Source organism: Rutidosis leptorrhynchoides, chromosome 6 (genome assembly GCF_046630445.1).
Source record: "Rutidosis leptorrhynchoides isolate AG116_Rl617_1_P2 chromosome 6, CSIRO_AGI_Rlap_v1, whole genome shotgun sequence".
NCBI classification, from domain to species: Eukaryota; Viridiplantae; Streptophyta; class Magnoliopsida; order Asterales; family Asteraceae; genus Rutidosis; species Rutidosis leptorrhynchoides.
Window position 1 is genome coordinate 204,797,294 of NC_092338.1, and position 15,955 is coordinate 204,813,248.

The 15,955-nt window shown below is 34.6% G+C and overlaps 2 protein-coding genes across 2 annotated transcripts; both read right to left on the bottom strand.

Annotated features, from left to right (window-relative positions):
* Positions 1-219: 219 nt before the first annotated feature.
* Positions 220-591, bottom strand: LOC139854361 (uncharacterized). Its single transcript, XM_071843669.1, has one exon. It carries the CDS (start codon positions 589-591, stop codon positions 220-222), a length of 372 nt encoding a protein of 123 aa, XP_071699770.1.
* Positions 592-624: 33 nt separating this feature from the next.
* On the bottom strand, positions 625-1,833 carry LOC139854362 (uncharacterized). Its single transcript, XM_071843670.1, has one exon. It carries the CDS (start codon positions 1,831-1,833, stop codon positions 625-627), a length of 1,209 nt encoding a protein of 402 aa, XP_071699771.1.
* Between the last annotated feature and the right edge of the window lie 14,122 nt (positions 1,834-15,955).

Consider the following 15,955-nt stretch of genomic DNA (forward strand, 5'->3'; position numbering starts at 1 on the left):
TAGCTCTAGAAATATGAGGGGATGACAACAACGGAAACAATAGAAAATATCTTTTTGGGTAAAGGGTTACCTCGCTGAATATTATTAAAAAATAATAAAAGAATGAAAACAATAAAGTTCAATGTTGCAAGTGAGTCTTGCAACCACAAAGAAACGACCACCTAGACTATTACATTCAGAAATAATCTAGACCCCACTACCGACACCCGCACAACACTATTACGGAACTTTCCAATTATCTTTCATAACACGAACGTTATACGACTCCTTAAACTTGAGAGACAGGAGCTTCATCCTTACAGTAGAGAAAATGATTTCGAACATCTGGTCCACTGAACGAGCTTTACCACCAAACAACCTACTATTCCTTTCTTGCCATATAAAATAAACCGTGGCTGCAAAAACTATCTTCGGAACCACCATTCTAGACAAATTACGAGCAGCAAAAGGAATAAAAGTATCACGAGTACTCTTCCATGAGCAGCACCAGTCCGGCATCATGGCTAACTGTCCAAACTTCATATGCAGCTGCGCAGAAAAGAGACATTTGAAGAAGAGATGGTCATGTGAATCCGGCTGACCATTACACATCAAGCATTGCAAGTTATTATTTGGGTTGCGCTCTCAATCTTTTAGTTTGTCCTGAGTTTTCAGCCGAGTATCCATAAGCAACCACACCACAAAAGCATGACGAGGGATACACTGCTTGAACCAAACAACATTGAACCATGGAACACAAGTGGCTCGTGGTCGGATAGTTTCCCACACTTTATACACAGAATATTCTGAGACTATGCCATTTAGATCCTTCCAGAAGACATCATCATCTTTATTTGTCAAACATGGGGGGTCTATGTTGTTGAGAATAGGGAACTCGGTTAACCATGTCGCTGACCAATTAAAGTTACCATTATGCATAATATTACACACCATTTCATTACCATTAAACCCCTCACGTATGATGTTCCTCCTTGATAATACATTTACAAGTCTGCCATGATCGTTCCAAATGTCATACCATGCCGAAGTGTTGCCTCCATTACCAATCTTGTGGACGAAATGATCTTTAATAAAATCACGAATATGGAGAAGCTTGCGCCAACTCCAGCTTGCGTTTGGTGAGATCATAACATCCCAAAAACTGCGTTCTCCAAGTCGATAAGAATGTATCCACTTAATCCAAAGAGATTGTTTATTAACAAGCAAACGCCTCACCTGAGACGAAAGAAGAGCAATGTTCCATATTTTTAACTTTTTAATGCCAAGGCCCCCTTCATCTTTTGGAAGGCAAACAATATCCCATTTAACTTTTGCTTTACATTTTTGCATCTCTCCTTGGCACCACAAGAAACCTCGCATCATCTTTTCGATCTCTTTAATAATAGAGTCCGAGATTATGAAAACCGAATACCAATAAATCTGCATGGATACCAGAACAGACGATATCAATTGCATACGACCCGCAAACGAAAAAAATTTACTTTTCCAGTTAAAAATGCGATTTCGAACCATCTCTACAAGCAACTTGCAATCACGATTAAGTAATCGAGATGATACAAGTGGAACACCAAGGTATCTCACTGGAAGCTTACCCTCTTCGAACGGCATCATGTTAAGGATCTGACTTTTTAAATGATGAGGCACACTAGCAAAATACCCCGTGCTCTTAGGAATGCTAGGAGTAAGCCCGGAACAATTCTTGAATTCCTCCAGGGCATCGAAAATAACCTTCACCGAAGTCATATCAGCATGGGAAAAAATAAAAAGATCGTCCGCAAAACATAAGTTGATAATACTTTGACTCTCACATTTCGGATGATAGTTGAAACCCATGGTTTGTTGAATATTTCGATTAAGCATAAGAGATAAGACTTCCATCACGAGTGTAAATAAGTACGGAGACATTGGATCCCCCTATCTAAGACCTCGTTTTCCTTTAAAGTAGCCACACAAATTCCATTAATACTAATAGAAAAGGATGTAGTTGTTACACATTTCATTATCCATTTAATCATTGTTTTATGGAAACCAAAATGACATAAGATAGAACGAAGGAAACCCCAATAAAAAGTATCGTATGCCTTTTGAATATCAACCTTAAACGTACACCTAGGTGTTCCACGATCAAGATGATAGTTGCACATAAGTTCTTGTGTTAACAAAATGTTATCCGAGATACGACGACCGGGGATAAAAGCGGATTGGTTCTCATGCACAATATTGTAGTGACCCGAACTTTTCCATGTTTATATATATATTAAATGAAATTGTTATTTACATGATTAAGTGTTTTCAACATGTTAAGCAATCAAACTTGTTAAGACTTGATTAATTGAAATAGGTTTCATATAGACAATTGACCACCCAAGTTGACCGGTGATTCACGAACGTTAAAACTTGTAAAAACTATACGATGACATATATATGGTTATATATATAGTTAATATGATTTTATTATAAGTATGTATCTCATTAGGTATTTTAACAATGAGTTATATACATAAAAATGAGACTATTAATTTAAGAAACTCGAAAACGATATATATAACGATTATCGTTATAACAACGTCTTACTAGGTACATATGAATCATATTAAGATATTGATACACTTGGTTAATTATGTTAAATGATAATTAAATATATTATTAAGTGTATTAACAATGAAATACATATGTAAAAATAAGACTACTAACTTAAAGATTTCAAAACGAGACATATATGTAACGATTATCGTTGTAACGACATTTAACTGTATATATATCATACTAAGATATATTATATATCATAATATCATGATAATATAACAATTTAACATCTCATTTGTTATAATAAACAATGGGTTAACAACATTAAACAAGATCGTTAACCTAAAGGTTTCAAAACAACATTTACATGTAACGACTAACGATGAATTAACGACTCAGTTAAAATGTATATACATGTAGTGTTTTAATATGTATTCATACACTTTTGAAAGACTTCAAGACACTTATCAAAATACTTCTACTTAACAAAAATGCTTACAATTACATCCTCGTTCAGTTTCATCAACAATTCTACTCGTATGCACCCGTATTCGTACTCGTACAATACACAGCTTTTAGATGTATGTACTATTGGTATATACACTCCAATGATCAGATCTTAGCAGCCCATGTGAGTCACCTAACACATGTGGGAACTATCATTTGGCAACTAGCATAAAATATCTCATAAAATTACAAAAATATGAGTAATCATTCATGACTTATTTACATGAAAACAAAATTACATATCCTTTATATCTAATCCATACACCAACGACCAAAAACACCTACAAACACTTTCATTCTTCAATTTTCTTCATCTAATTGATCTCTCTCAAGTTCTATCTTCAAGTTCTAAGTGTTCTTCATAAATTCCAAAAGTTCTAGTTTCATAAAATCAAGAATACTTCCAAGATTGCAAGTTTACTTCCAAGTTTTCTAAATCCATTCCAAGTAATCATCCAAGATCAAGAAACCTTTGTTACTTACAGTAGGTTATCTTTCTAATACAAGGTAATAATCATATTCAAACTTTAATTTAATTTCTATAACTATAACAATCTTATTTCGAGTGGAAATCTTACTTGAAATTGTTTTCGTGTCATGATTCTGCTTCAAGAACTTTCAAGCCATCCAAGGATCCTTTGAAGCTAGATCTATTTTTCTCATTTCCAGTAGGTTTATCCAAGGAACTTGAGGTATTAATGATGTTCATAACATCATTCGATTCATACATATAAAGCTATCTTATTCGAAGGTTTAAACTTGTAATCACTAGAACATAGTTTAGTTAATTCTAAACTTGTTCGCAAATAAAAGTTAATCCTTCTAAATTGACTTTTAAAATCAACTAAACACATGTTCTATATCTATATGATATGCTAACTTAATGATTTAAAACCTGGAAACACAAAAAACACCGTAAAACCGGATTTACGCCGTCGTAGTAACACCGCAGGCTGTTTTGGGTTAGTTAATTAAAAACTATGATAAACTTTGATTTAAAAGTTGTTATTCTGGGAAAATGATTTTTATTATGAACATGAAACTATATCCAAAAATTATGGTTAAACTCAAAGTGAAAGTATGTTTTCTAAAATGGTCATCTAGACGTCGTTCTTTCGACTGAAATGACTACCTTTACAAAAACGACTTGTAACTTATTTTTCCCACTATAAAGCTATACTTTTTCTGTTTAGATTCATAAAATAGAGTTCAATATGAAACCATAGCAATTTGATTCACTCAAAACGGATTTAAAATGAAGAAGTTATGGGTAAAACAAGATTGGATAATTTTTCTCATTTTAGCTACGTGAAAATTGGTAACAAATCTATTCCAACCATAACTTAATCAACTTGTATTGTATATTATGTAATCTTGAGATACCATAGACACGTATACAATGTTTCGACCTATCATGTCAACACATCTATATATATTTCGGAACAACCATAGACACTCTATATGTGAATGTTGGAGTTAGCTATACAGGGTTGAGGTTGATTCCAAAATATATATAGTTTGAGTTTTGATCAATACTGAGATACGTATACACTGGGTCGTGGATTGATTCAAGATAATATTTATCGATTTATTTCTGTACATCTAACTGTGGACAACTAGTTGTACGTTACTAACGAGGACAGCTGACTTAATAAACTTAAAACATCAAAATATATTAAAAGTGTTGTAAATATATTTTGAACATACTTTGATATATATGTATATATTGTTATAGGTTCGTGAATCAACCAGTGGCCAAGTCTTACTTCCCGACGAAGTAAAAATCTGTGAAAGTGAGTTATAGTCCCACTTTTAAAATCTAATATTTTTGGGATGAGAATACATGCAGGTTTTATAAATGATTTACAAAATAGACACAAGTACGTGAAACTACATTCTATGGTTGAATTATCGAAATCGAATATGCCCCTTTTTATTAAGTCTGGTAATCTAAGAATTAGGGAACATACACCCTAATTGACGCGAATCCTAAAGATAGATCTATTGGGCCTAACAAACCCCATCCAAAGTACCGGATGCTTTAGTACTTCGAAATTTATATCATATCCGAAGGGTGTCCCGGAATGATGGGGATATTCTTATATATGCATCTTGTTAATGTCGGTTACCAGGTGTTCACCATATGAATGATTTTTATCTCTATGTATGGGATGTGTATTGAAATATGAAATCTTGTGGTCTATTGTTACTATTTGATATATATATAGGTTAAACCTATAACTCACCAACATTTTTGTTGATGTTTAAAGCATGTTTATTCTCAGGTGAATACTAAGAGCTTCCGCTTTTGCATACTAAAATAAGGACAAGATTTGGAGTCCATGTTTGTATGATATTGTGTAAAAACTGCATTCAAAAAACTGATTTCGATGTAACATATTTGTATTGTAAACCATTATGTAATGGTCGTGTGTAAACAAGATATTTTAGATTATCATTATTTGATAATCTACGTAAAGCTTTTTAAACCTTTATTTATGAAATAAAGGTCATGGTTTGTTTTAAAAATGAATGCAGTCTTTGAAAAACGTCTAATATAGAGGTCAAAACCTCGCAACGAAATCAATTAATATGGAACGTTTTTAATCAATAAGAACGGGACATTTCAGTTGGTATCAAAGCGTTGGTCTTAGAGAACCAGAAAATTTGCATTAGTGTGTCTTATCGAGTTTGTTAGGATGCATTAGTGAGTCTGGACTTCGACCGTGTTTTCTTTAAAAATGATTGCTTAACATTTTTGTTGGAAACTATATATTATTAACATGTATATATTATGTGATATATTAATCTCTTAACATGTTTGATATTGTGTGATAGATGTCTACCTCTAGCACAAATCACATTGACTCACCTAATAATAACGAAGAGTCGAATATATATTGGACTGATTCACAAGTTCCCGAAGAGGAACCGGAAGAAGAATCAAAACCGGAAGAAGAATCAGAACCGGAAGAGGAGGAACCGGAGGAGGAAATAGAACCGGTGAGGGAAATAATAAAACGGTTAAGTAAAAAAAAATCCTCAACCAACCGACCAAGGTTAATTATGGTCAATGGTGTTTCCGCCAAGGAAGCAAAATATTGGGAGGATTACCAATTCTCCGATGAATCGGATTCCGACGAGAATTCCGATGATTTTATAGAAATTACCCCAACTGAATTTAAAAAAGCAAAAGAAAATAATAAGGGAAAGGGCATAAAAATAGAGAAATCTAATTCCAACCCCGATGAACTTTATATGTATTGTCAACCCCCGAAGTCCTTAAGTTGTAACAATGACCCGGGAACCTCTAAACCACCAGGTTTTTCTAAACCGTTGTGGAAAACGACAGCTAGTATTAGGGGAACATCATATATCCCTAGAAACTTGGCAAAACGAACCAAAACCGAAGAAGAAGAAACGAGCGAGTCGGAATAAGATAGTTGTATTCGTGTGGTGTAATATATGTAATATAGTGTGCTTATGCTTTATGATATATGTAAAAATTGCTTGTATTAATAAGTATTTTTTTTATGAATCTAACTCTTGTCTATTTTACAGTTTAAAAACACAAAATGGATAGACAACCCAATATTTTAAGAGACCTACCCTGAGACATGATTGATGAAATCTTATCTAGAGTCGGTCAGAATTCCTCGGCACAACTATTTAAGGCGAGATCAGTTTGTAAGACATTCGAAGAACGTTCCAAGAATGTCTTGGTTTATAAGAGACTTTCGTTTGAAATATGGGGGATATCACATTGGGAAACCCATAAGTTACGATGTGTTTACTTTGACGCATATATTGCGGGGAACCCAAATGCTATTTTACGCAACGGGTTAAGAAATTATTTTGACTCAATGTATCCTAATATAGGACTTCATGATTTAGAAAAAGCGGCTAACATGCAACATAAAGAAGCATGCTATGCTTACGGGTTAGTAATGTTCGCTTCTCACCAAAGTGAGAAAAAGAACATCGGGCTACAACTATTAAACAAAACGTTCCCACAAGTGACGGAGTCGGTAATTGGGGTAAGAAATGAGGTTTTTAGGTTATTACGAGACTGTTGGTCATTACGTAACCCTCGTCCATTTGACGACGTTACAACACGCTGTCTTATCAACGGCCATAATGGTTATGTTCCACAAGACCAAGGATGGGAAGTAGTCCTAGTAAAACCAGAATGCATGACTTGTTTCTGGACGTATGAATTACGTGTCTATATTGCCTTTGCTGAACGACTTGTGTACTAGCTAGAATTATTTTCACAACTATCTTGTATCAAAGTTATTGTGTGCTATATTTCATGCTTTATGTAAAATAAGCGGTATTGTAAGTTTGTAAAATATTGTATAAAAGTTTGAACGCGAAATATTATTATAATCAGTTTTTCATATAGAATTGTAGTAGTTGAATTGTATATTAGCTACTAAGTATGAACTTAACGGGTAGGTACTACCCGAATTTAAACTTATAAAACGCTAATATGAAGAAAAAGCTTTTATAAATGAGTTCATATTATGCTACGAAATACTATTAACTACTCTTAATATTCTGTATGATTAACTTGTTCCATTTGACTATTTTGAAGGAAATGGCACCGACTACTCGACACACCGTGAATATGAATGAAGAGGAATTCCGTACTTTTATAGCTTCAAACATAGCCGCAGTACAGGCTGCGCTACATACCAATAATAACCTTGGATCTAGCAGTACAGGAAATCGTGTAGGATGCACCTACAAAGAATTCACTGCCTGCAAACCTTTGGAATTTGATGGAACCGAAGGACCGATCGGATTGAAACGGTGGACCGAGAAGGTCGAATCGGTGTTTGCCATAAGTAAGTGTGCTGAAGAGGACAAAGTGAAGTACGCTACGCATACCTTCACAGGTTCTGCGTTAACATGGTGGAATACCTATCTAGAGCAAGTGGGACAAGATGATGCGTACGCACTACCGTGGTCAGCATTCAAGCACTTGATGAACGAGAAGTACCGTCCCAGAACCGAGGTCAATAAGCTCAAGACAGAACTTAGAGGGTTACGAACCCAAGGATTTGATATTACCACGTATGAAAGACGATTCACAGAATTGTGCCTATTGTGTCCGGGAGCGTTCGAAGATGAGGAAGAGAAGATCGACGCGTTTGTGAAAGGATTACCGGAAAGAATCCAAGAAGATATAAGTTCACATGAGCCCGCCTCCATACAACAGGCATGTAGAATGGCTCACAAACTAGTGAACCAGATTGAGGAAAGAATTAAAGAACAGACGGCTGAAGAGGCCAATGTGAAGCAAGTCAAAAGAAAGTGGGAGGAAAACGGTGATAAGAATCACCAATACAACAACAGCAATTACAATAATAATCGCAACAATTATCCCAACAATCGCAACATCAATCGCAACTACAACAAACGGCCCAACAACAACAACAACAACAACAGCAACTACAACAATCATCCCAACAACAATAACAACCGCAACAACAACAACAATCAGAAGCAGCTATGCCAAAGGTGTGAAAAGTATCACTCGGGGTTCTGCACCAAATTTTGAAACAAGTGTAAAAGAAATGGTCATAGTGCGGTGAAGTGTGAGGTCTACGGACCAGGGGTTAACAGAACGAAAGGAACAAATGGTGTCGGAACGAGTAATGGCGGAGCAAGTAGTGTCGGAGCAAGTTATGCCAATGTAGTTTGTTATAAATGTGGAAAACCGGGCCACATTATTAGAAATTGCCCGAACCAGGAGAAAACGAATGGACAAGGCCGCGGAAGAGTTTTTAATATTAATGCGGCAGAGGCACAGGAAGACCCGGAGCTTGTTACGGGTACGTTTCTTATTGACAATAAATCTGCTTACGTTTTATTTGATTCGGGTGCGGATAGAAGCTATATGATTAGAGATTTTGTGCTAAATTAAGTTGTCCATTGACGCCGTTGAAAAGTAAATTTTTACTCGAATTAGAAAATGGTAAATTAATTTCAGCAGATAATATATGTCGGAATCGAGAAATTAAACTGGTTAGCGAAATATTTAAGATTAATTTGATACCAGTAGAGTTAGGGAGTTTTAATGTAATAGTTGGCATGGACTGGCTGAAGAAGGTGAAAGCAGAGATCGTATGTTATAAAAATGCAATTCGCATTATACGAGAAGAAGGAGAACCCTTAATGGTGTACGGAGAAAAGGGCAACATGAAGCTACATCTTATTAGTAATTTGAAGGCACAAAAACTAATAAGAAAAGGTTGCTGTGCTATTCTAGCACACGTTGAGAAAGTACAAACTGAAGAAAAGAGCATCAATGATGTTCCCGTCGCAAAAGAATTTCCCGATGTATTTCTGAAAGAATTACCGGGACTACCTCCACATCGATCTGTTGAATTTCAAATAGATCTTGTACCAGGAGCTGCACCAATAGCTCGTGCTCCTTATAGACTCGCACCCAGCGAGATGAAAGAACTGCAAAGCCAACTGTAAGAACTATTAGAACGTGGTTTCATTCGACCAAGCACATCACCATGGGGAGCTCCTGTTTTGTTTGTCAAGAAGAAGGATGGTACATTTAAGTTGTGTATTGACTACAGAGAGTTGAACAAACTTACCATCAAAAACCGTTATCCACTGCCGAGAATTGATGACTTATTTGATCAACTACAAGGCTTGTCGGTTTATTCGAAGATCGATTTACGTTCTGGATATCATCAAATGCGAGTAAAGGAGGATGATATTCCAAAAACTGCTTTTAGGACGCGTTATGGTCATTACGAGTTTATGGTTATGCCGTTTGGATTGACTAACACACCAGCTGTGTTCATGGACCTTATGAACCGAGTGTGTGGACCATACCTTGACAAGTTTGTCATTGTTTTCATTGATGACATACTTATTTACTCAAAGAATGACCAAGAACACGGTGAACATTTGAGAAAGGTGTTAGAAGTATTGAGGAAGGAAGAATTGTACGCTAAATTTTCAAAGTGTGCATTTTGGTTGGAAAAAGTTCAATTCCTCGGTCACATAGTGAACAAAGAAGGTATTAAGGTGGATCCAGCAAAGATAGAAACTGTTGAAAAGTGGGAAACCCCGAAAACTCCGAAACACATACGCCAGTTTTTAGGACTAGCTGGTTACTACAGAAGGTTCATCCAAGACTTTTCCAGAATAGCAAAACCCTTGACTGCATTAACGTATAAAGGGAAGAAATTTGAATTGAAGGATGAACAAGAGAAAGCATTTTAGTTATTGAAGAAAAAGCTAACTACGGCACCTATATTGTCATTGCCTGAAGGGAATGATGATTTTGTGATTTATTGTGACGCATCAAAGCAAGGTCTCGGTTGTGTATTAATGCAACGAACGAAGGTGATTGCTTATGCGTCTAGACAATTGAAGATTTACGAGCAAAATTATACGACGCATGATTTGGAATTAGGCGCGGTTGTTTTTGCATTAAAGACTTGGAGGCACTACTTATATGGGGTCAAAAGTATTATATATACCAACCACAAAAGTCTTCAACACATATTTAATCCGAAACAACTGAATATGAGGCAGCGTAGGTGGATTGAATTGTTGAATGATTACGACTTTGAGATTCGTTACCACCCGAGGAAGGCAAATGTGGTAGCCGACGCCTTGAGCAGGAAGGACAGAGAACCCATTCGAGTAAAATCTATGAATATAATGATTCACAATAACCTTACTACTCAAATAAAGGAGGCGCAACAAGGAGTTTTAAAAGAGGGAAATTTAAAGGATGAAATACCCAAAGGATCGGAGAAGCATCTTAATATTCGGGAAGACGGAACCCGGTATAGGGCTGAAAGAATTTGGGTACCAAAATTTGGAGATATGAGAGAAATGGTACTTAGAGAAGCTCATAAAACCAGATACTCAATACATCCTAGAACGGGGAAGATGTACAAGGATCTTAAGAAACAGTTTTGGTGGCCAGGTATGAAAGCCGATGTTGCTAAATATGTAGGGGAATTTTGACGTGTTCTAAGGTCAAAGCTGAACATCAGAAACCATCAGGTCTACTTCAACAACCCGAAATCCCGGAATGGAAATGGGAAAACATTACCATGGATTTCATCACTAAATTGCCAAGGACTGCAAGTGGTTTTGATACTATTTGGGTAATAGTTGATCGTCTCACCAAATCAGCACACTTCCTGCCAATAAGAGAAGATGACAAGATGGAGAAGTTATCACGACTGTATTTGAAGGAAGTCGTCTCCAGACATGGAATACCAATCTCTATTATCTCTGATAGGGATGGCAGATTTATTTCAAGATTCTGGCAGACATTACAGCAAGCATTAGGAACTCGTCTAGACATGAGTACTGCCTATCATCCACAAACTGATGGGCAGAGCGAAAGGACGATACAAACGCTTGAAGACATGCTACGAGCATGTGTTATTGATTTCGGAAACAGTTGGGATCGACATCTACCGTTAGCAGAATTTTCCTACAACAACAGCTACCATTCAAGCATTGAGATGGCGCCGTTTGAAGCAATTTATAGTAGAAAGTGCAGGTCTCTGATTTGTTGGAGTGAAGTGGGGGATAGACAGATTACGGGTCCGAAGATAATACAAGAAACTACCGAGAAAATCATCCAAATTCAACAAAGATTAAAAACCGCCCAGAGTCGACAAAAGAGCTACGCGGATAGTAAAAGAAAAGATATAGAGTTTGAAATTGGAGAAATGGTCATGCTTAAGGAAAGGCGTTGTTCAATTTGGTAAACGGGGGAAACTAAATCCAAGGTACATTGGACCATTCAAGATTATAGATCGTGTCGGACCAGTAGCTTACCAACTGGAGCTACCTCAACAACTCGCGGCTGTACATAACACTTTCCACGTCTCAAATTTGAAGAAATATTTTGCTAAAGAAGATCTCATTATTCCGTTGGACGAAATCCAAATCAATGAAAAACTTCAATTCATTGAAGAACCCGTCGAAATAATGGATCGTGAAGTTAAGAGACTTAAACAAAACAAGATACCGATAGTTAAGGTTTGATGGAATGCTCGTAGAGGACCTGAGTTCACCTGGGAGCGTGAAGATCAGATGAAGAAGAAATACCCGCATTTATTTCCAGAATATACGTCAACACCTCCAACTGCTTAAAATTTCGGGACGAAATTTATTTAACGGGCAGGTACTGTAGTGACCCGAACTTTTCCATGTTTATATATATATATATATATATATATATATATATATATATATATATATATATATATATATTAAATGAAATTGTTATTTACATGATTAAGTGTTTCCAACATGTTAAGCAATCAAACTTGTTAAGACTTGATTAATTGAAATATATTTCATATAGACAATTGACCACCCAAGTTGACCGGTGATTCACGAACGTTAAAACTTGTAAAAACTATACGATGACATATATATGGTTATATATATAGTTAACATGATTTTATTATAAGTATGTATCTCATTAGGTATTTTAACAATGAGTTATATACATAAAAATGAGACTATTAATTTAAGAAACTCGAAAACGATATATATAACGATTATCGTTATAACAACGTCTTACTAGGTACATATGAATCATATTAAGATATTGATACACTTGGTTAATTATGTTAAATGATAATTAAATATATTATTAAGTGTATTAACAATGAAATACATATATAAAAATAAGACTACTAACTTAATGATTTCGAAACGAGACATATATGTAACGATTATCGTTGTAACGACATTTAACTGTATATATATCATACTAAGATATATTATATATCATAATATCATGATAATATAATAATTTAACATCTCATTTGTTATAATAAACAATGGGTTAACAACATTAAACAAGATCGTTAACCTAAAGGTTTCAAAACAACATTTACATGTAACGACTAACGATGACTTAACAACTCAGTTAAAATGTATATACATGTAGTTTTTTAATATGTATTAATACACTTTTGAAAGACTTCAAGACACATATCAAAATACTTCTACTTAACAAAAATGCTTACAATTACATCCTCGTTTAGTTTCATCAACAATTCTACTCGTATGCACCCGTATTCGTACTCGTACAATACACAGCTTTTATATGTATGTACTATTGGTATATACACTCCAATGATTAGCTCTTAACATCCCATGTGAGTCACCTAACACATGTGGGAACCATCATTTGACAACTAGCATAAAATATCTCATAAAATTACAAAAATATGAGTAATCATTCATGACTTATTTACATGAAAACCAAATTACATATCCTTTATATCTAATCCATACACCAAAAACACCTTCAAACACTTTCATTCTTCAATTTTATTCATCTAATTTGTCTCTCTCAAGTTCTATCTTCAAGTTCTAAGTGTTCTTCATAAATTCCAAAAGTTCTAGTTTCATAAAATCAAGAATACTTCCAAGATTGCAAGTTTACTTCCAAGTTTTCTAAATCCATTCTAAGTAATCATCCAAGATCAAGAAACCTTTGTTACTTACAGTAGGTTATCTTTCTAATACAAGGTAATAATCATATTTAAACTTTAATTCAATTTCTATAACTATAACAATCTTATTTCGAGTGGAAATCTTACTTGAAATTGTTTTCGTGTGATGATTCTGCTTCAAGAACTTTCAAGCCATCCAAGGATCCTTTGAAGCTAGATCTATTTTTCTCATTTCTAGTAGGTTTATCCAAGGAACTTGAGGTAGTAATGATGTTCATAACATCATTCGATTCATACATATAAAGCTATCTTATTCGAAGGTTTAAACTTGTAATCACTAGAACATAGTTTAGTTAATTCTAAACTTGTTCGCAAATAAAAGTTAATCCTTCTAACTTGAATTTTAAAATCAACTAAACACATGTTCTATATCTATATGATATGCTAACTTAATGATTTAAAACCTGGAAACACGAAAAACACCGTAAAACCGGATTTACGCCGTCGTAGTAACACCGCGGGCTGTTTTGGGTTAGTTAATTAAAAACTATGATAAACTTTGATTTAAAAGTTGTTATTCTGGGAAAATGATTTTTATTATGAACATGAAACTATATCCAAAAATTATGGTTAAACTCAAAGTGGAAGTATGTTTTCTAAAATGGTCATCTAGACGTCGTTCTTTCGACTGAAATGACTACCTTTACAAAAATGACTTGTAACTTATTTTTCCGACTATAAACCTATACTTTTTCTGTTTAGATTCATAAAATAGAGTTCAATATAAAACCATAGCAATTTGATTCACTCAAAACGGATTTAAAATGAAGAAGTTATGGGTAAAACAAGATTGGATAATTTTTCTCATTTTAGCTACGTGAAAATTGGTAACAAATCTATTCCAACCATAACTTAATCAACTTGTATTGTATATTATGTAATCTTGAGATACCATAGACACGTATACAATGTTTCGACCTATCATGTCGACACATCTATATATATTTCGGAACAACCATAGACACTCTATATGTGAATGTTGGAGTTAGCTATACAGGGTTGAGGTTGATTCCAAAATATATATAGTTTGAGTTGTGATCAATACTGAGATACGTATACACTGGGTCGTGGATTGATTCAAGATAATATTTATCGATTTATTTCTGTGCATCTAACTGTGGACAACTAGTTGTACGTTACTAACGAGGACAGCTGACTTAATAAACTTAAAACATCAAAATATATTAAAAGTGTTGTAAATATATTTTGAAAATACTTTGATATATATGTATATATTGTTATAGGTTCGTGAATTAACCAGTGGCCAAGTCTTACTTCGCGGCGAAGTAAAAATCTGTGAAAGTGAGTTATAGTCCCACTTTTAAAATCTAATATTTTTGGGATGAGAATACATGCAGGTTTTATAAGTGATTTACAAAATAGACACAAGTACATGAAACTACATTCTATGGTTGAATTATCGAAATCGAATATGCCCCTTTTTATTAAGTCTGGTAATCTAAGAATTAGGGAACAGACACCCTAATTGATGCGAATCCTAAAGATAGATCTATTGGGCCTAACAAACCCCATCCAAAGTACCGGATGCTTTAGTACTTCGAAATTTATATCATATCCGAAGGGTGTCCCGGAATGATGGGGATATTCTTATATATGTATCTTGTTAATGTCGGTTACCAGGTGTTCACCATATGAATGATTTTTATCTCTATGTATGGGATGTGTATTGAAATATGAAATCTTGTGGTCTATTGTTACGATTTGATATATATAGGTTAAACATATAACTCACCAACATTTTTGTTGACGTTTAAAGCATGTTTATTCTCAGGTGAATACTAAGAGCTTCCGCTGTTGCATACTAAAATAAGGACAAGATTTGGAGTCCATGTTTGTATGATATTGTGTAAAAACTGCATTCAAGAAACTGATTTCGATGTAACATATTTGTATTGTAAACCATTATGTAATGGTCGTGTGTATACAGGATATTTTAGATTATCATTATTTGATAATCTACGTAAAGCTTTTTAAACCTTTATTTATGAAATAAAGGTTATGGTTTGTTTTAAAAATGAATGCAGTCTTTGAAAAACGTCTCATATAGAGGTCAAAACCTCGCAACGAAATCAATTAATATCGAACGTTTTTAATCAATAAGAACGGGACATTTCAAATATCCTCCAAACAAGGGGTAATCCGATTTGTAATGATCTTGCTAATACACTTATATAAAACATTACAACATGAAATCGGAAGGTAATCGTTTACCTTACTTGGGTGTTGGTTCTTTGGAAGAAGCGCGATAATCGTGTGGTTTATCTCAGTTAAGAGTTGACCATTCGTAAAGAATGATCTCACCGCAGCACACACATCCGCACCAATAATGTCCCATGCATTTTTTAAAGAAAGTCGAAGAATAACCG